The sequence below is a fragment of the Mustela putorius genome, unplaced genomic scaffold (genome assembly GCF_011764305.1).
Source record: "Mustela putorius furo isolate JIRA1106 unplaced genomic scaffold, ASM1176430v1.1 tig00000407_pilon_pilon_pilon, whole genome shotgun sequence".
Taxonomy (NCBI): Eukaryota; Metazoa; Chordata; class Mammalia; order Carnivora; family Mustelidae; genus Mustela; species Mustela putorius.
Window position 1 is genome coordinate 23,512,567 of NW_025421373.1, and position 21,754 is coordinate 23,534,320.

Consider the following 21,754-nt stretch of genomic DNA (forward strand, 5'->3'; position numbering starts at 1 on the left):
TCTGTAAAGAATGCTGTTACTTATCTACTAATATGTGAACTTACCTCAAAACCTAGTGGCTTAAAACAACACATTTTTTGTCTCTGTGTGTCGGGAATCTGGACATGGATTACCTGGGTCCTCTGCTTTTGGGGTCTCCCATAAATCTATCATCAAGGTATTGGCCTAGGCTGGGGTCTCATCTGAAGGATCAAATGAGGAAAGATCCACTTCCAAGCTCAATGACATGATTGTTGGCAGAATGCACTGTCTCAAGAATTGTTGAATGAAGGGCATTCACATCCTTGCTGGCTGTTGGATGGATACTTTGCCATGCGCGACTCTCTAACCTGTGACTTATATATCTAATGAGGCAGGAGAAAGAGTCTGTAAGCAAGATGGAAGTCACAGTCTTTTAAAACCTAATCACAGAAGTAACACTCACCTTATGTTGCCATATTCTGTTGGTTCAATGTTACTTATTCATATGGAGGGTATTGCAAAGGCTGTGAATATCAGGAGGTGGGAATCATTGCCCATAAAAGATACTGCCTACCACAGGAAAGAAGAAAATAAGATAGAGGGGACAGAGATAGTACATAGTATTCTTTGAATGTACATGTTCTGTTTATTTCACTTTAGAACCTCAAAAAATTACAACATTATGAAACAAAATTAGTTATAAAACAACCCCAAAGTTCTACTTCTGGCCAAAGTGAAGTCACAAGGCTTGGACTATACTTTTACCTGAAATTATGGAAAACCCAAATAAATGTATGAAACAATGGTTTGTAAGACATTGGACATCAGGCATTTAAGGACAGTGATCCTTAAAGATGGGAAACACATGAGGTAACCCCTTTTGATTGCTCAGTTTACTGCCTTGAGAAAATTTCTAAGACACAACACAGGGAAGGGGAGAACAGGCAAAGTTCCACAGACTCTCAGAGTTGAGGAGAAAGAACCAACAGTACAGACAGACCAAGGATGCTAGAGTCACAGAGTAGAAGACCAAAGAGGAGAAAGCTGTCCCCAAAAGAAAACTCCAAAGACTTCCAGAGGGTCTACTTCTCATCAGAATATTGGTCAATATATGTATATAGGGAAACCATCAAAGTTTGGGAAAATAAACACATGAAACAAAAGAGGAAACAGTAACTAGATCTCACAAAAAGCCAAGATCAATGTCTGTTTCTACCAGCCAGACTGGAAAACTTTGCTATTCATGGAGAATTGGGAAGAGCACTCAAAATGTTCTGCCTCAATACTGAAAGTAGTTAGCTCTACACTAAAATATTGCTCTGGTGCCACCTAACAAATCAGATTTGAAAGAATCAAACTGTTTCCAAGCAACAATCATAGAGAAAGGTTTACAAAAAATGGGAATAAAAAGTAGCACCCAACATGGTAAAATTCACAATGTCTTGTGTCAAAACAATGATTATCAGACATGTAGGGATGCCTAGGTGGCTCAGTCAGGTAAGCGTCTGCCTTCAGCTCAGGTCATGATCCCAGGGTCCTGGAATTGAGTCTCACATGGGACTCCCTGCTCAGTGGGGAGCCTGCTTCTCCCTCTGCCTTGCGGCTCCCCCTGCTTGTGCTCTCTCTGACTCTCTCCCTCTGACAAATAAATAAAACCTTAAAAAATAAATCAGACATGTATAGAAATTGGAAAGTAATACTCATAATTAGGACATGTATAGAAATTGGAAAGTAATACTCATAATTAGGAAAAATTCCAAGGAAAAGAGATCAGAAATGAAAAACATATTGCAAATATGTTAACAAGTTATTACAAGATCTTGCAGTCATTAAATGGATAATACTAAAATATTATTAACAACTTTAGCCTCATAAATCTGACCAGGTAGAAGAGATGGGCCATTTTCTCAGACACCAAAACTCAACCAAGGTGAAATAGATAATCTGCATAGTCCAAATTAAAACTGACTCTTAATTAAAGACCTTGCAAAAAGAAAAGACAGTTTCATTGGAGAAGTCATCTAAATTTAAACAGCATCAATTTTACATAAACTCTTCCACAAAACAGAAGGGAATACAAGCCAAATCATTTTATCAGGAAATTATTACCAAAACCATACCAAGAGAGAAAACTACAGACCAATGTATCTCATGAACTTAGGCACAAAAATCCTTAACAAAATATTAGCAAACCAAATACAACAATCCATTAAAAGAATTATGCACTATGACAAAGTGGAATGTATTCCAGGTATGCAAAGCTGGCTCAAATTTGAAAATTAACCAATCACTGTAACCCATTTATCAACAAAATACAAAGAAAAAGTATGTAATTATATCAATCAACACAGAAAAATCATTTGACAAAAATCCACGACCATTCATGATAAACACTCAGCAAACTAGTAAGAGAGGAGAATTTCTTCAATTTGATAAAGAGCATATACAAAAAAGAAGAAAAAAAACCCACAGCAAGTAATATTTAATGGTGAAAGACTGCACATTTCCCTTCTTAGATCAGGAACAAGGCAATAGTGTTTCATCACACTACCCTAGTTCAACATAGTATTAGAAATTCTTTTTTATTTTTTAAAGATTTTTATTTATTTATTTGACAGAGAGAGATCACAAGGAGGCAAAAAGGCAGGCAGAGAGAGAGGAAGGGAAGCAGGTTCCCTGTTGAGCAGAGAGCCCGATGCGGGGCTCGATCCCAGGACCCCGGGATCATGACCTGAGCTGAAGGCAGAGGCTTAACCCACTGAGCCACCCAGGCGCCCCTAGTACTGGAAATTCTACCCATTAAAATAACACAAGACAAAATTTGTAGTGATCAGAAAGAATAGAAATAAAACTGATGTGAGTGATGTTGGTCCTTTATAGAAAATCCAAAGGAATGTACCAAAATTAAGCCTAAAACTTAATATGTGAGTTCAGCAAAGTTATAGGATACAAGAACATCAGTGCATAAAAATCAATCACATTTTGGGGATGCGTGGGTGGCTCAGTCATTAAGTGCCTGCCTTCAGCTCAGGTCATGATCGCAGGGTCCTGGGATCAAGTCCCACACTGGGCTCCCTGCTCAGCAAGGAGCTGAACTCCCTCTCTAGCTGTCTCTGTCAAATAAATAAATTAAATCTTAAAAAAAATCAATCACATTTCTATTCGCTAACAATAAGCATATGGAAATAAAAACATAATATTTCGATCAGTACAAAGGGATCAAAATACTTGGTCTTGCACTTAACAAAACAAGTAAAGGATCTTTAGGAAGAAAATTACAAAATGTTGTTGAAAGAAATCAAATAAATGTAGAGATAAATTGTTTCCATTGAATCGAGGATTTATAAACTATAAAGAAGTTACTTCTTGGGGTGCCTGGGTGGCTCAGTGGGTTAAAGCCTCTGCCTTCAGCTCAGGTCATGATCCCAGGGTCCTGGGATCCAGCCCTGCATCAGGCTCTCTGCTCAGCCGGGACCCTGCTTCCTCCTCTTTCTCTGCCTGTTTCTCTGCCTACTTGTAATTTGTAATGTCATTTATTCAAATGAATAAATAAAATCTAAAAAAAAAAAAAAAAAAAGAACCCTTGTGAACAAATTCTAGCTGAAAAGAAAAAGCTTAAAACATAGTTACATGAGGCAAATATGGAATTTTGGATAGGATCAATGTGACAAGATGAAAAAGATATTCCAAGCAAATGGAAACCAAAAGTGATCAAAGATAGCTATACTTATATCAGACAAAATATACTTTTCAGTTAAAAACTGTAACAGAGCCAAAAAAAAAAAAACCCATTATGTATTGATAAAGGGGTCAAGTCTTAAAGAGTATATAACAATTATAAATATATATATACACCCAATACCAGAGCACTCAAATATATTAAGCAAATACTAACAGGTCTGAAATACAATCAGAGCAGAAGACTTTGGTGCCCTATTTACAACAATGGACTGATCAGGAAGACAGAAAATCAATAAGGAAACACTACACTTTAGATCCATTGGACCTAGCAGACATATGCAAAACATTGCATTCCACAGCAGCAAAACACACACTCTTCTCAAGGGCACACAGAACATTCTCTAGCATAAATCATATGGTAGGTCACAAACAAGTCTGAGCAAATTTAAGAACACTGAAATCATACCAAGTATGTTTTCTGACCACAACGATATGAAACTAGACATAACAAAGAAAACTGAAGTCTCACAAATATGTGGAAATTTAACACATACCTGAACAACCAAGATATTTCAAAAGTATCTTGAAAACAAATGAAAATGGAAACACAACTTACCAAACCTTACTGGATGTAGCAAAAGCAGTTCTAAGCAAGTAGTTTACAGTGACAAATGCCTACACTAAGAAACAAAGATCTCAAATAAACAACCAAATTTATACCTCAAAGCCATAGAAAAAGAAAAAAAATTAAGCCAAAAGTTAGCAGAAGGAAGGAAATAATAAAGATCAGAGCAGAGGGGCGCCTGAGTGGCTCAGTGGGTTAAGCCGCTGCCTTCGGCTCAGGTCATGATCTCAGGGTCCTGGGATCGAGTCCCGCATCGGGCTCTCTGCTCAGCGGGGAGCCTGCTTCCTCCTCTCTCTCTCTGCCTCTCTGCCTGCTTGTGATCTCTCTCTGTCAAATGAATAAAATAAATTCTTTAAAAAAAAAAAAAAGATCAGAGCAGAAATAAATGAAATGGAAACCAGAAAAACAACAGAAAAGGTCAATGAAATTAAAAAGCTGTTTAAAAAAAAAAAAAGATGAGCAAAATTAACACCCCATCAGTCACACTAAGAAAAAAGGAGAGAGAAATCAAGTAAAATTAGAAATGAAAGAGGAGATATTACAAATGATACCATAGAAATACAATGATCATAATGTGACTTAGAACAATTATGCTAACAAATTGGATAACCGAGAAGAAATAAATTCCTAGAAACATACAACATATGAGACTGAATCATTCATAGAAAATCTTAACAGACCAATAATGAGTAAGAGGCTGAATCAGTAATCAAAAACATCTCAACAAAGAAAAGCCCAGGATCGGATAGTTTGATTGGTGAATTCCACCAAATATTTAAAGAATTATCAACAATTCTACTTAAACTCCAAAAATACTGAAGAATGGAACACTCCCAAACTCATTTTACAAGGCCAGCATTACTTTGACACCAAAGCCAGATAAAGGCACTACAAGAAAAGTCCAACATTATTGATGAATATAAATGCAAAATTCTGAACAAAATGCAAGCACACAGAATTCAACAGCACATTTAAAGGGTCATACACCATGACCACCTGGGATGCAAGGATGTTTCAACATATACAAATTAATGGGAGTGATTCACCATATTAACAGAATAAAGGATAAAAAAATCATCTCAACACATTGCAGAAAAATCAAGTATCAAAAATTCAACATCCTTTCATGATAAAAGTTCTCAACAAACTAGTCACAGAAAGAACGTACCTCCACATAATGAAGGCAATATATGGCACGCTCGCAGCTAACATCATAATCAGTGGTGAAGAAAGCTCTTCCTCTAAGATCGAGAACAATACAAGGATTGTATTGTATTGTATTGTTATTCTTGCCCCTTCTCTTCAACATTGTACTGGAAATACATGTTTCTAGACATGATGTATTTTCCGTGCTACTCTAACTGATAGCTTTACATTTTCATTTTATATCTATTGCATAAACTTTATTTTTAGAAACATTGCTACTTTCTATTTCTTTTTTTTAATTTTTTATTTTTTCAGTGTAACAATATTCATTATTTTTGCACCACACCCAGTGCCCCATGCAATCCGTGCCTTCTCCAATACCCAGCACCTGGATCCCCCAACCTCCCACCCCCCGCCCCTTCAAAACCCTTTCTAGCTCTAATAATTAACCTATACATTTTCATCTCTATGCATATAAATTTTATCAACAAATAATGTGTTTTATTGTTTTCCAATCATTATACCAACTTTTTTTCTTGCCTGCTTTCCCTGACTAGGTCTTTCAATGCAATGTTGAATAAAACTGGTGAGAATGAACATTATCTTTTTTCCAGACTATAAAGGGAAATTTTCCTATACACCCATAGGTATTAAATTTTGCTATATTTTATGGCAATATATAGTACATATTATATCATATCAGATCAGTGAGCTTCGCTGGAAGGTGAAAAGGCAAAATGGAAGGCCCATGAGAAGATAAGAACTCTTGAATCTTTATTTTCCTCACACAATTTCCATAACTGTTACTATATTATCATTTCCTTCTCACAACATTTCTGTATGTTCCGGAGACCCTAATTTTCCCATGCCATCAAGACCTCTCAAAGCAGATAGATCACTCCGCAGATAGATCACTCCGTGGTACATGCCTGAATGTTTTATTTCCCAGGTCCAAATGGCCAATCATATGCAATATCAATCACTGTTATTTACAATGACACAGAGAATTTTCTCACACATATTCACACATCTTTATAAGCATGGCATGTCCTCTGCAGAGGTTCCCATACAGAGTCTTAAACTTCACACCATCATCAGTGTAAACACTGGGGCCCTGCAGAGAAAGAGCTGCTAAGCAGGACATATGAAGGAATCAAGTAGGAACTTTCTTGCAGAAATCATATTTAGCCACACAGGTCACTACATCCTTGCTACATAGGACTTCTCCTCTTCAAGATGCTTTCCTAAAGATTCTTATGAGAGAAGAGCTGGGCCTACAACAAAGAATAGAGAAACATTTTAGGGATAGCAGGTGGGATTTTTATGTCCTGATTCATACCTGCCTATGTAGGCTACCCCAGGCATGTCTTCCACATTCCCTGTGGATTTTTCCCTGAGGGCCATTCAATTCTTAGGAAAAAGAATGGATGCTTCTGGGAAAGGGTAAAACGGGATCTGTGATGGTATCACACAGGGTCTTTATGTGCAAACACCATAACTTACATGTATTTGCAAATAAAATAAAAAGTGAGGTCTCTACAACAGTATGAATTAGGCCACCAGACACAAGAGCAGTGTTAATGAAAAAAAGACAGAAAAAGAAATCAGGGGAATCAAAAACACAGTGTCTGGAATGCAAATCAAATGTAAAGGTATATACCTTGGTATTAGCAACTTCCTGCAAAAGAACAGAGAGGGAAGATGAAGGGACAAATATGAACTAAAACGTGTTCTCTGCCAGAATTTTACACATAGATGAGGGAACAGATACTGCAGATGAAAAAAGGTTTCCCTGAAGTTACACAATCGGTGAGTAGTGGAATAAGCATTAAAACTAATGACCGTCTATGTCTTTCCAACACGCCAAGCTCCTAGACAGGAAGAGTAAAAGAGAGAAATAACAAGAAGTGTCAATTCCAAGATCCTGGGTCCATCCACAGACACAGATCAACTTAAATTCTTGAAATGAAATAAACAACCAAACAAAGAGATGACATTTATTGGACCTTATCAACCCATCTTTCCATCCATCTACAAGAATAATTTTACAGGTACCTTTAGGAATGACAATCAAATCCTTCCCCCAGGCTCAGTTTCAAGGTCATGGCATCTTTTGACCCAAGCTTTCTTTATGTCCTCTATGGGGAATTACTGCACAGCCATAGTTATGCTAAGTTAACATTAACAATATTATCATATATCCAATTCTTACTATATAACATAAATACATAACTTCAAAATAAACTATATATGTAACTTGTGATATTAATCATTCAGTTCACAAGTTCAAAAGTCTTACATGTCATAGTGAAAATACCCATTATTTATATAACAGAGATGTCTGTATTATTGCTGATAAAAAAATTAAATACATTAGGAACTTCATCAGTAAAGATGCTCCCAAACTCATTGAAATCCATGGATTTTATGTCATTTTTAAGGCTTGAGAAAATACTGAAGAAGACATTTTCTGTGCTTAATACATTCTTATGATTTTACTACTGTATGAATTCTCTGGTGTACAGTGAGTTGTGACTTCTGGATGAATGCTTTACCACAGATAGTACACTGATAGGGTTTCTCCCCAGTATGAATTCTCCGATGTACAACAAGGTCTGACTTCTGGGAAAAGGCCTTTCCACATTCAGCACACACGTAAGGTTTCTCTCCTGTATGAATGCGCTGATGCCCCGGGAGGTGGGACTTCTGAGAGAAGGCTTTCCCACATTCACTGCATATATAAGGTTTTTCTCCTGTGTGAATTCTCTGATGTCCAATGAGATGTGACTGCTGACAGAAGGCTTTTCCGCATTCACTGCATTTGTAGGGTTTCTCTCCAGTATGTGTTCTCTGATGTATGATGAGCTGTGACTTCCGGGAGAAGGTCTTCCCACATTCAGTACATTCATAAGGTTTCTCCCCAGTATGAATTATCTGATGTATAATGAGTTCTGATTTTCTGCTGAAGGCTTCCTCACATTGAGCACATTTGTAGGGTTTCTCCCCAGTGTGAATTCTTTTATGTATAATGAGGTGGGACTTCTCACAGAAAGCTTTCCCACATTCAGTACATTCATATGGTTTCTCTCCAGTATGAGCTCTATGATGTATAATCAGCTGTGACTTCTGGGAGAAGGCCTTCCCACATTGATTACATTCATAAGGTTTCTCTCCAGTGTGAATTCTCTGATGTATAATGAGGGGGGATTTCTGGGAGAAGGCTTTCCCACAGTCATTACATTCATATGGTTTTTCCCCGGTGTGAACTCTCTGATGTATAATGAGGGATGATTTTTGAGAGAAAGCTTTTCCACATTCAGAACATTCATAAGGTTTTTCCCCAGTATGAGTTCTCTGATGTACAATGAGATGTGACTTCTCACTGAAGGCTTTCCCACATGTACCACAATCATACGGTTTCTCTCCAGTATGAATTCTTTGATGTATTATGAGTTGTGACTTTTTTAGAAAAGATTTTCCACATTCAATGCATACACTGGTCTTCTCTCCAGTTTCAACATTCATATATTGAATAAGAGATTGTTTATTGCTGATAATCTTTCCACATTGACAATCTTCACAGTGTTTCACTCCATTATGAATTTTTTCATGCTTAGAATAGGAAGAAATAGGTGTACTCCCACACCCAAAATTCTCATCAGTGTTTTTTCTTGCATAACCCCTATTACAACTGAATAAGTTTACATTAGCTTCCAAGCTCTTTTCAAAGGAGTCACAGTCATACAGTCCTTGTCTTGAAGCATCTAGGTCTACGTAGTCATGAAATATTTTTCCTAATGTCTTATATGAATAGCCTGACTCTTCAGAAACTGTTTTGTTTTTGATGACCATGACTTGCCTAAGAAGTCTGTCTTGATTTTCTGCATCTCTCTCCAGCTGGTCATCACCCTGCCAGACCTTAAAAATGGAGTACAATGAATGCTCCCTTGTCACACTTGCCAATATCTCCTTTTGGAAGGAAACACCTCCAAATATATCCAACTGAGGATTTTCAAGCCTAGTCTCCTTCTCTGAAAGAATAAAAAAAAATCAAACAGATAAAAAGATTTAGTAGAGGACAAAAGATGTAAAAACAAATGGATGATATATGATGGTCCAGGAGACAGAAAACTGGGAGGGTAATAGGCCATTTGAAAATGTAAATTTATCACTAGTAATTAAAGATGGACTTTACTCCCAGTGGTGATGGCTGAGGTAGTTGAGGAATTCTGCTCCCAAAGAAACCAAGTACAAAAACAAATAAAATAAAAAAGCAACTAATTTAGGGCACTGAAAAACTATTAACAGGTGGTAATAAGCCAAAAAATGCTTACTCACCAGAAACTTCTACTTCATTATGTAAGAATGGGGAGCTAGCATTCTTTCTCAGGGTTTTCCCATCTCCCATCCCTAGTTTATGGGGCATTAAAAGATAACACAAATCCATAGGTACAGCTTAATGCTGTTAGTAAGAGTAGCAAGAAATTTAACAGGAATTTGGAAGCAAAAGAGTCATAAAAGGTTGAGATAATACCGTCCACATACCTCCACTTGACCACTAAAAGATCTATAAAAAGATATTCTAGAGAGCCCAACAGTGATTGGAAATTTGGAGAGTCTTGCAAACTTGCTATACTTGTAAAGTGTTCTGAAACATGCACTACTCAGGCAGCAAACAGTGAAAGCCACGCTTGTGTATGATGTCTCATACAACCTCTGCCCAAATCACTAGCTTACCTCTACCTTATCCAAAGGTGGAGGGGAGTCTCTTAGAGAGCCAGATTTAAACAAACAAACAAGAACTAAAGAGAGCCATCAGCAATGACACTCTATAGGACAAAAAGATTTCAGTTTAAGCCTAAGCAAGTTAAATGCCTCTAAGACAAAACAGAAACCCTTAGAAGGATCAAAAGAATCCACACTACAACAGATCATCTACGATGTAGCATTTTCAATCAAAAATTACTAGACATATAAAGAAACAGAAAACTGATCTAAACTAAGGAGTAAAATCAGTCAATATGATTCTATGTGGGTACAAATGCTGTATTTTGTAAACAAAGATCCCAAAGAAGCTATTATAAACATATTAAAGAACTTAAAGGAAAAGATTGCTAGGCAATGAATAAACAAATATGTAATTTTAAAAGAGGAAAAAAGCATATAAAGGAACTAGTTTGACCATAAAGAGGCAGGAAGAGGAAATTTTGACTATTAGAACTCTTTTGTATCATGATTGTGGTAGTAGTTAACTTACTCTATGCCCAACATTTATTTTGTGTAAGTTAAAACATAAAAGAACCAAATGAAAATTCTAAGGCTGAAATTAAAATTTCACCAGGTGGGCTTATTAGATTTGAGAAAGCAGAAAGCAAAAAAAGAGAATTACAGGCCAATATCTCTGGTGGACATAGATGAGAAAATCCTCAACAAAATATTAGCAAACTGAATCCAACAATACATTAAAAAATTTATTCACTATGATCAAGTAGGATTTATTCTATATGCAAAATGGTTTAATATTTGCCAAAAAGTTAATTGATATGTCACATCAGTAAGAAAAAGGATAAAGCCAAGTGATCATTTCAATAGATGTAGAAAAAGCATTTGACAAAGTATAACATATATTCATGATAAAAACCCTCAAAAAATTAGGTGTAGAGGGCACATACCTCAACATAATAAAGTCTATATATGAAAAACCCACAGCTAACATCATACTCAATGAGCAAAAGCTCTCAGGTCAGGAACAAGACAAGGATGCCCGCTTTTATTCCATAGTACTGGAAGTCCTAGCCACAGCAATTGGACAAGAAGAAATAAAAGGCATATAAACTGGTAAGGAAGAAGTAAGACTTCCACTATTTGCAGATGACATGATACCACATTTAGAAAACCCTAAAGAGGGTGCCTGGGTGGCTCAGTGGGTTAAGCCGCTGCCTTCGGCTCAGGTCATGATCTCAGGGTCTTGGGATCGAGTCCCGCATCGGGCTCTCTGTTCAGCAGGGAGCCTGCTTCCTCCTCTCTCTCTCTCTGCCTGCCTCTCTGCCTACTTGTGATCTCTCTGTCAAATAAATAAATAAAATCTTAAAAAAAAAAAAAAAAGAAAGAAAAGCCTAAAGATGCCACCAAAAAACTTCTGGAACTGATAAATGAATTCAGCAAGGTCACAGAATACAACATCAATGTACAGAAATTTATTACATTTCTATACATTAATAAAGAAGCAGCTAAAAGGATGTGAGGGCGATCTGGCTGCGACATCTGTCACCCCATTGATCGCCAGGGTTGATTCGGCTGATCTGGCTGGCTAGGCGGGTGTCCCCTTCCTCCCTCACCGCTCCATGTGCGTCCCTCCCAAAGCTGCGCGCTCGGTCGAAGAGGACGACCTTCCCCGATAGAGGAGAGGACCGTTCTTCGGTCAAGGGTATACGAGTAGCTGCACTCCCCTGCTAGAACCTCCAAACAAGCTCTCAAGAAGCAGCTAAAAGAAAAATTAACAATCTCATTTACAACTGTACCAAAAATAATAAAATACCTAAGAATAAACTTAACCAAAGAGATAAAAGATGTGTATTCTGAAAACTATAAAACACTGATGAAAGAAATTATAGATAACACAATTAAAAAAACATTCCATGTTCATTGATTGGAAGAACAAATATTGTTAAAATGTCTATATTACCCAAAGCCATCCACTCATGTAAGGCAATCCCTACCAAAATGCCAATAGCATTTTTCACAGAATTAGAACAAATAACCCTAAAATTTGTATGGAACCACAAAAGATCCAGAAGAGCCAAAGCAAACTTGAAAAAGAAAAACAAAACTAGAGGCACCACAATTCCAGACTTCAAGTTATACTACAAAATTGTAGTAATCAAAACAATATGGTCCTGGCACAAAAACAGACACATGGTTCAAAAGAACAGAATAGGGAGCTCAGATATAAACCCATAATTCTATGGTCAATTAATCTTCAACAAAAGAGGCAAGAATATGCAATGGGAAAGACATCATTCCAACAAATGGTGTTGGGAAAACTGGACACCTATATGCAAAAGAATGAAAAAGGACCACTTTCTTAACACCTATGCAAAAGTAAACTCAAAATGGATTAAGGACCTAAATGAGAACTGAAACCATAAAAATCCTAAAAGAGAGTATAGGGAATAATTTCTCTGACATCAGCCCTAACAGCATCTTTTTAGATGTGTCTCTTGAGGCAAGGCAATCAAAAAGCAAAAATAAACTATTGGGACTGCATCAAAATAAAAAGCTTTTGCACTGCAAAGAAAACCAGCAAAACTAAAAGACCACCTAGGAATGGGAGAAGATATTTGCAAATGACATATCTGGTAGATGGTTAGTATCCAAAATATATAAGGAACTTATACAACTCAATACCCCAAAACCAAATAATATAATTAAAAATGGGCAGAAGACATGAACAGACATATCTCTAAAGAAGACATCCAGCTGGCCAATAGACACAGAAAACATGCTCAATATCACTCATCATCAGGGAAATGCAAATCAAAACCAAAATGAGATAGCACCTCACACATATCACAATGGCTAAAATCAAAAGCTCAAGAAACAACAAGTGTTGGTGAGGATGTGGAGAAAAGAGAGCACTTGCACACTGTTGCTGGGAATGCAAACTGGTGCAGCCACTGTGGAAGTCAGTATGGAGGTTCCTCAAAAAATTAAAAACAGAACTACCCTATGATCCAGTAATCATATTACTGGATATTTACCCCCAAAATACAAAACGCTAACCTCAAAGGGATATACACATCCTTATGTTTATTGCAGCATTATTTATAATAGCCAAATTATGGAAGTGTCCATCAACAGATGAATGGATAAAGATGTGGTATACATATACACATATATTATGCAGCCATCAGAATATTGAATTCTTAGGAATTTTACCATTCAACCATAAGAAAGAACGAAATCTTGCCATTTGCAACAACATGGATGGATCTACAGAGTAGAATACTAAATGAAATAAGCCAGTCAGAAAAATACCATTTGATTTCACTCCTATGTAGAATTTAAGAAACAAAACAAATGAACAAAGGAGGAAACTAACAAAAAAGAGACAAACCAAAAAACAGACTCAACTACAGAGAACAAACAGAGGGGAGGTGGGTGAGGGGTTAGGTGAGGGGATGGGTGACATAGGTGAAGGCGATTAAGAGCTCCCTTATCTCGATGAGCACTGAGAAATATATGGAATTGCTGAACTGCTATACTGTACACCTGAAACTAATACAACACTGTATTTACATATAGTGGTATTAAAGAAAATAAATTAAAACTCATGTCATAATCTGGGGCACCTGGGTGGCTCAGTGGATTAAGCCGATGCCTTCGGTTCGGGTCAGGATCTCAGTGTCCTGGGATCAAGCCCCGAGTTGGGCTCTCTGCTCAGCGGGGAGCCTGCTTCCCCTTCTCTCTCTGCCTAACTCTGCCTACTTGTGATCTCTCTCTGTCAAATAAATAAAATAAAATATTAAAAGAAAAAAAACTCATGTCATAATCAAAATCAAAATCAATCAATAGTGCTGGAACACATGGACTGCCAAGGCAAAAGAAGGGAGTTAGACACTTACTTCATACCATGTGTAAAAATTAACTCAAAGGCCTAAATGTAAGAGCACTGACAGTATAAAACTTCTCGAAAAAAACTTGGGGTAAATCTTCATGACCTTGGATTTGGCAACAGATTCTTGGATACAATACCAAAGCACAGGCAACAAAAGAAAAATAGAAAAACTGGACTTTCTGGAGTTCCATGTAAGTTCTGCGTAAGAATTTTACCTCTATAAAGAACTCTTACAATTCTATAATAAAAAGGCAAATAATTCAAAATAGACAAAGTCTCTCAACAGACTATTTTCTGAACAAGGTACATAATGGCCAACAAGCAGATAAAAATACACTCAACATAATTAGTCATTACAGATAATTTTAGTTAAACCCAGAGTTCCCATACGACCCAGCAGTTCCACTTCTACCAAAGAAGAAGTAAAACATACACCTACATGAGAACTTGCACATGAATGTTTATAGCAGCATTATTCATGTTGCCAAAAGGTGGACACAAGCCAAATATCCATTAACTGATGAACGGATAACTAAATGTCGTGTATCCACACAATGGAGTATTATTCAGCCAAAAAAGAAACGAACTACAGATACACACTATATAATGTGATAACCCTCAGAAACAGCATGCTAACTGAAAGAAGCCAGTCACAAAAAAACACATATTGCACAATTTCGTTTAAATAAAATATCAAGAGTAGGTAAATCAATAGTGAAAGCAGATTAGTGGCCGCTTAGGGCTGAAGATGCGAAGCAGGGGTGTGATAGCAAAAGGGTACAGGATTTCTTTCGTATGTGATAAAGTGTTTTAAAATTGACTGCAGCAATCGTTTCACATATCTGTGAATATGATAAAACCACTATATTGTTAACTTTGAATGGGTGAATTGTAAGGCATGTGAGTTAGATCTCAAAGTTGTATAAATAAAATAGAAAATACAGAGTACAGCTACAGTATGGACTTTAACTGTCCATATTCGCACTGTATATCCATGCTTATATCCCTTTATTCCCTGAATAAATAGTTTTTATTGAAGGCAAGCCTAGAAAATTTCTGCAGAAAAGCCACAATGATTCCTAACTCCAAGAACTTGTACACACCCATTGCCTGAGCTTGCCTTCCCCCTCCTCTTGCCCAACCCACACTTCAAATATACTTCAGAATAGCTGGTTCTTGTTTGGAAAACATGCCTTCTTAAGTTATGCCACATTTCTTTAGACTATAATTTTCAGGGAACTCCTAAAACATTAATTACATTGGTGGTACGATTTTATGCAGCCATGAACTCTGATGTTTTGTCTTTCCATGTACAACCTGTGGTCCTGAAAAGCATCTGACTTCTATTGCCTTTGAATTTCTTCCAGAAAGCCACTAAAGATATAATTGTTGAGTGAATCAGAAAGAAAGTTTTCTTCTCTTTATGGCTCACTATTACTTAATTAACAAGTTGTTGAATACTTACTACATACTCAGCACAGGAGCAAGAAGGAACAGGAGCGGCCAATCTGGTTGGAAGCATAAATCTCAGCCACCCGCCAATTAAAATCAAAAACAAAGAAACTGAGATTTCACTTCCCTTGACTCCCACCTGCCAGCTTTTTACCTGGATAGATCCAACTTGATATATCTCTTTTTACAATCCATGGCTCTTGTCCTTGTTCCAACTTGGAGATGACATCTGGTTTGGACATTGGATGCCCTATTATGGAGAAATCAGAGAGGAACTCGGTTGGCTACACTGAAGAAAAAAAAGAAAGGGTTCTAGGCACCTGGGTGGCTCAGTCAGTCAAAGTGTCCGACTCTTGATCTCAACTCAGCTCAGCTCTTGATCTCAGGGTCCTGAGTCATGCCCTACATTAACAACAACAACAACAACAAAAGTGCTATTTTAGGAGCCCCTCAGTGAAGCTGTCCAGCTGGCTCTCAGCAGAGCACTGACCTTCTGCTGGAGAGAAAAAAGAGAGTACAAAGTCAGTCATTACCTATGCCAGGAACCCACCCAACTTGATCATAGGAGAAGAGAGAGGCACTGGATTGGGAATTGTTATGATATGGGGGAAGCCATCCTTACCCAATGAGACCAGGTGGCTGAAGTTCTCCAGCATCACATCTCTGTACAGGGTCCTCTGAGTGCGGTCCAGTTGCTGCCACTCCTCCTTGGTGAAAGCTATAGCCACATCCTCAAATGACAACGGACCCTATAACAGCACGTTCCTGTTCAATCTGAAGTGATCGTTCTTATTTTTACCATAGCATGCCAAATCATATGCCCAGTTCTACACCATGCCTATTCAGAAAAATGATGTAAAATTCTGTCTGTAGCAAGAGGAATCAAACACATTTGAAGAATAGAAGAGCAAAGAGGCTTAATCACAAATGGGAATTCAATAAAGGCAGCATTTCAAATAAATGTATTCAATAAGTGGTTCCAGGAACACTGGACAGTCAATCAGTTCAATAATAAAAAGCATCACAAATTATTAATACTGGTTATCTCAGGAAAGGGAATACTGAGGGTCCCTTTGACTTTATTATTTTTATTTTTATTTTTTTAAAGATTTTATTTATTTATTTGACAGAGAGAGATCACAAGTAGACAGAGAGGCAGGCAGAGAGAGAGAGGGAAGCAGGCTCTCTGCTGAGCAGAGAACCCAATGCGGGACTCGATCCCAGGACCCTGGGATCATGACCTGAGCCGAAGGCAGCAGCTTAACCCACTGAGCCACCCAGGCACCCTTATAATTTTTATTTTTTGTATTTTTCAATGTTTTTTTAATGTTTTTACCAAGTAGGGATAATTCAAGCCAAGACAAAATATAGCAAAATGATTTTATAAATTGAAAAAAATGGACCAAAACTGGCATTCCATTGGGGAGTAGCTTCACCAACTGTGGGACCATAGCAAAGGCTACACAGAATCAGAGACCCCGGCATTCCCAAGTGTTTGCCACTGAATTTTAAGTAAAGAACTGCCTACTTGAAAGAAATCATGATTTTGAGACATACAGATCCTCATCATTCCCCCTTTTCTAGGTTTTATCTCTGGATAAACTATACGTTAGTTCCCCCAAAGAATAATGCTTATAGAGTTCAGCTCTAACATTACACTGACTGCCTTCTAAAAAAAAAAAATATTTAAAGGCACAACCACAAAAAATCTGACATACTTATCCAGAAGTATAGGTCAGGACATCATCTATAGAAGATCCCCCCAAATAAATTTCTTTTTGTTTTAATGGTAAGAAATACTTTCACTGAAAATTCAGTTGATTTTATTTGTGGAGAATGTGAAATCATGTGTATGATATCCTCTACCTCTCCACTGTGGCTGCTAGAAAAGACTGAATAAATTTGACTTTATTTTTTTTCAAATTTGCACTTTAATTTTTACACACTTATATAAAATACATAATATAGATATGGATTATATTTATATAAAATGTACATATAACATATACATGAACTATAATAGTTGCTTTATGTGGCTTAGTACATAGTACACAGCAACTCGTTCCAAGTCTTTGCTCTCTCTATCTTTTCCCTAATTCTGATTTCTAGCTTTCTGCACTTTTCCATTTGACTATATGGAAATTGAGTACAAAATAAGCAAGCAACTTACATGAGACTTGGTCATTTTCTGCTTCTCTTCCAAAAAAGCAGAGATCTGAGGAATCAGGATTGAAAGACTCAGTCTCCAGGAGCCATTTACCAGTCTGAAACAACCACCACCAGAAGTCAGATGGAAATCAGGTCACCTTGTAGAAGGTCATTTGATCCTTATAGAAGGGTCTATAAGCACTACATGAAAAAATCTTCTTGTGATTATTGATTACATAGATCTTGTACAAGGTGTATTTTTAAATTTTGTTTTATTTTTAAAAAGATTTTATTTATTTATTTAACAGAGATCACAAGTAGGCAGAGCAGCAGGCAGAGAGAGGGGGAAGCAGGCTCCCCACTGAGCAGAGAGCCCAATGCAGGGCTCAATTCCAGGACACTGAGACAATGACCTAAGCCAAAGGCAGAGGCTTAACCCATTGAGCCACCCAGGTGTCCCTACAGGGTGTATTTTTAATTGGATGAATGCAGATATTTCTGTTAATACACAAACACCTTATTGTTCCCCTTTGAACCAGCAGTTCTATTTGTAATTCTATCTGTAAGGCTCTACCATAAAACAATAATCATGTATACATATGTATGTAAGATTTAATTACAGATGAGGCAGTTCCTTGACAATAAGAATAGGAATGGCCAAGTAGAAAACTGAGAACCATATTCCCTAGACACAAGCAGCTGACAAAATCCTAAGAGCTCTTTTACATTTTTCCGCTAATCTAGCAAATTCTCTTGCTAAATCAATATTCATAGATTAAAACTGTTGACTTCGTTGATTTTAACATGTTTTTTGTTTAAGTTTGTATTGCTGATATTCAACAGTGCAGTTGTCTATGTAAGAAAATAGTGTCACAGAACCATAGATGAACAGGAATATACGACAATGCAGAAAGATACTTACCTGGTAAATTCTTCTCAGTCCCAGAATGGGTCATGCAGAGAAGGCTGAACTCATTCACAGGAAGTGAGTACTCCCATGAAAGGCAGACTGTTTCCTAAGGGGTTATCCCAGGCTGTGTCAAAATAAACTTAGAAGGAAACAATCCAATAGTCATGCTCCTCTTTAGACACCGAGCTCTGAAACAAGTAAAAAGCAGGGGTTTAATAAATGTTTGTGGAACAGAATGTAGAACACTTTCAATAAACAGGAAGACACGGGGCTGAAATTACACCTCATATAAGAAAAGAAGAAAAAAACCAGCCCTCACATTTCAGAGCTGGCCTGACCCTCAAATTCTCCTCTTTAAGTTAATTACACAGAACATCAACACCAGACAAGGTCACTCTGTGACCGTGATAGAATAAGCCAAAAACAAGACCTCCCTGAAATCATGTCTGAACACAGACAGACGAAGCATCAACATTGTCCAATACACAAAACACCCCCTCTCCGAGTTAATAGGAACAACGACTTCCTCACCTATTACAGCTTTACCGTCAGAATAGTCTCCTCACCCTAGATATTTGAAATCGCCCATCACTGAACTACCCCACTTCTCTCAATATCCAATTCAGAGCAAGGTCTACCCCCTTAGGCCCTCCTCAAAATTACCCAATACAAGGATAAGTCCTATAAGAAGTTCTAACGCTCTCATACCAGAAGGCCCCCCCCCACCCCCCTTTTCTCCAGGGTGTGCGTGTTCCCGGCTAGGTGCCAGAGCCATAAACCCAACTTATTCAACTACAGGATGTTCCTGGTGGCCTTTGACTAGAGGGAATTGACAATAATAAGGTTAATCCTTTAGATTTGTTTGGTCTTATGTCTAAAGGATGTTTTCTTCTCTGAGGACGTGAGTGATGGAGGGAGATGGAGGTTTGAGAAAACATCTGAGGAGGTGTTTCAACGTGGGGGCGGCCTCTGACCTGCAGAAATTGTAAAGTGAGGTGTTTCCCACTAAACTAGAGCTGACCCTTACCAGTCTCTGGCTGCATTACCGACTCCCTACAAATCACTGAATCACCAGGTGCAGAAATCACAAATCCCAAAGAGCACCTCCAAGAACCCCGATCACAAGACTGGCCATACAGGTCCACAAATCACTGGCACACGGATACTCCAACACCTGCATCCCCGACCCACAGATCATACTGCTCTCCCTATTACTGACCCCTTGTACGTACCCAACATCCATCCCACAGACTTTCCATCAGTCTGCATAGACCTCCAATTACAGACCCTCACAGACCCCCGACTTCCTAATGACTTAATCCATAAACCCCCCTTCTGACCCCCCAGCTCGATTATCAGGTCCCGAAACGTCCGGTCCTAGCAAAACCCCCGACAGCTGTCACAGATTAACATGCATCGAAGAACTCCCGCTTCCTGTCTGGGAGAGTGCGGCGCGGGACTCGCGAGCATGCGCCGAGTCCTGCAGAGCGATTTTGCCCACTCGGCGTCCTCGGTGGCTTTGTTCAAGGAAGCAAGATGGCGACTCCCACACGCCGTGTCTCCTAGTGGGAGTCGCCATATTGAGAGTCCTGTCAGGTCCGTACACGCTGAGGAATTCGGTTTATCCTTAACCTGAGTTTGGACTGTGCCACCGTGGCAGCGAGGGGAAGGAGGCAAGATGACAGAAAGTATTACACAAACCAATGAGAGCTTTAACAGGAGGATTGGAGAAGAAGTTGCAGTAGTACAGTCTTTTACTGGGAAAGAGGAATTTTGAATGGTACAATCCACTGGAGGCGATTCTACTTAAAAGTACTGATAATGGGGGCGCCTGGGTGGCTCAGTGGGTTAAGCCTCTGCCTTCAGCTCAGGTCGTGATCCCAGAGTCCTGGGATCGAGCCCCACATCAGGCTCTCTGCTCAGCAGGGAGCCTGCTTCCTCTCCTCTCTCTGTCTACTTGTGATCTCTCTCTGTCAAATAAATAAATAAAATCTTGGGAAAAAAAAGTACTGATAATGGTTCAGCCCTACACCGGATGATTCCATTGTGGGACCGAGGGGGCACAACTGATGTTCCAGGGGAGCGAAGGGGTTTACAGAGGTGAATAAACAGCAAATCGCCCAATATGCAAAAGAGAATTCAGGCTTGGACATGGTGGTGAAGGGGCAGTGAAAGCACATATGGAGACTAAAACAAATCTAGGATGACAGGCAAGTACTTCTAAATAAATAAAAAGGTTTTTGTCTCCCCAAAAGACATAGATAATGAGTTGAAAACAGTGATTGCCCAATTATATTAGACAGACAGCATAAACATGTATTATTGTATAGTTTTATTCACTGATATATAAAACTGAATAACATTACATTTCCAAACTCAAATGTTGCAGCTAGAATGGCCTGTGGACACACAAAAGGAGAAATTTGGTAACAGATGTGTTGGCCCCTTACAGTGTAGAGTCAATCCTGCTTTCAACAGTATGTCAGATGATACATCAAATCAGGACAAGAAAAAAAATCCCCTAACTCTTCACTCTTGGGCTGAAAAGTGGAGGTCAAACTATCATCTTCATTTTTTTTTTTAAGATTTTATTTATTTATTTGACAGACAGAGATCACAAGTAGGCAGAGAGGCAGACAGAGAGAGAGAGGAGGAAGCAGGCTCCCTGCAGAGCAGAGAGCCCGATGCAGGACTCGATCCCAGGACCCCGAGATCATGACCTGAGCCGAAGGCAGCAGCTTAACCCACTGAGCCACCCAGGCGCCCCTATCATCTTCATTTTTAAAAGATTTTCATGAAACTAAAGACAATACAAAATTGTTGGTATCTTGTCCAATTGTAAGCTAGGCTTTGCTCATTTATAAAAAATGTTCAACAGACACTGCAAATGTAAATCTAGGCCAGTTCAATTCACTCTACAAATTTATCAAAGAAAATGAAAACATCTTATGTGCTGAGACAGCATATAGTTGGAGATAACATATGGCTGGAGCATTTTTTCCCCCCATCCATTAATTTAATCTATTTACATTAAAGTGACTACTATTAAGAACTTATGTCATTTTGCTATTTGTTTCTATGTGTCTTACTATATTGGAGTCTCAAATCCCTCAATACTGCCTTCTTTTGTATTTTTTTTTTTACTGTATACTATTTTTATTCCCTGCTTATTTTTTCTTTGAATATGTCTTATTTAGTATTTAGTAATTATTAT

General features: G+C 38.1%; 1 protein-coding gene across 2 annotated transcripts; it reads right to left on the bottom strand.

Annotated features, from left to right (window-relative positions):
* Positions 1–6,335: 6,335 nt before the first annotated feature.
* Positions 6,336–19,999, bottom strand: LOC123386874 (zinc finger protein 300-like). Of its 2 annotated transcripts, none has more exons than XM_013050318.2 (6): positions 19,881–19,999; positions 18,553–18,728; positions 17,653–17,746; positions 16,105–16,231; positions 15,637–15,732; positions 6,336–9,444 (listed from the first exon to the last, which is right to left on the bottom strand). In XM_013050318.2, the coding sequence occupies exons 3-6, from the start codon at positions 17,665–17,667 to the stop codon at positions 7,901–7,903; spliced, it is 1,782 nt and encodes a 593-aa protein (XP_012905772.2). In that variant the 5' UTR covers positions 17,668–17,746; positions 18,553–18,728; positions 19,881–19,999; the 3' UTR covers positions 6,336–7,900. The 2 variants fall into 2 exon arrangements, with proteins under 2 accessions (XP_012905772.2, XP_004737861.2); XM_004737804.3 differs by having other exon boundaries at positions 19,773–19,999.
* Positions 20,000–21,754: the final 1,755 nt, after the last annotated feature.

Coding starts and splice junctions, on each gene's coding strand:
- LOC123386874 (XM_013050318.2), bottom strand. Junction 15,733..16,104: donor CAGCCACCTGGTCTCATTGG/GTAAGGATGGCT, acceptor TCTCCATAATAG/GGCATCCAATGTCCAAACCA. Junction 9,445..15,636: donor ATCAAGTTGGATCTATCCAG/GTAAAAAGCTGG, acceptor TTATTCTTTCAG/AGAAGGAGACTAGGCTTGAA.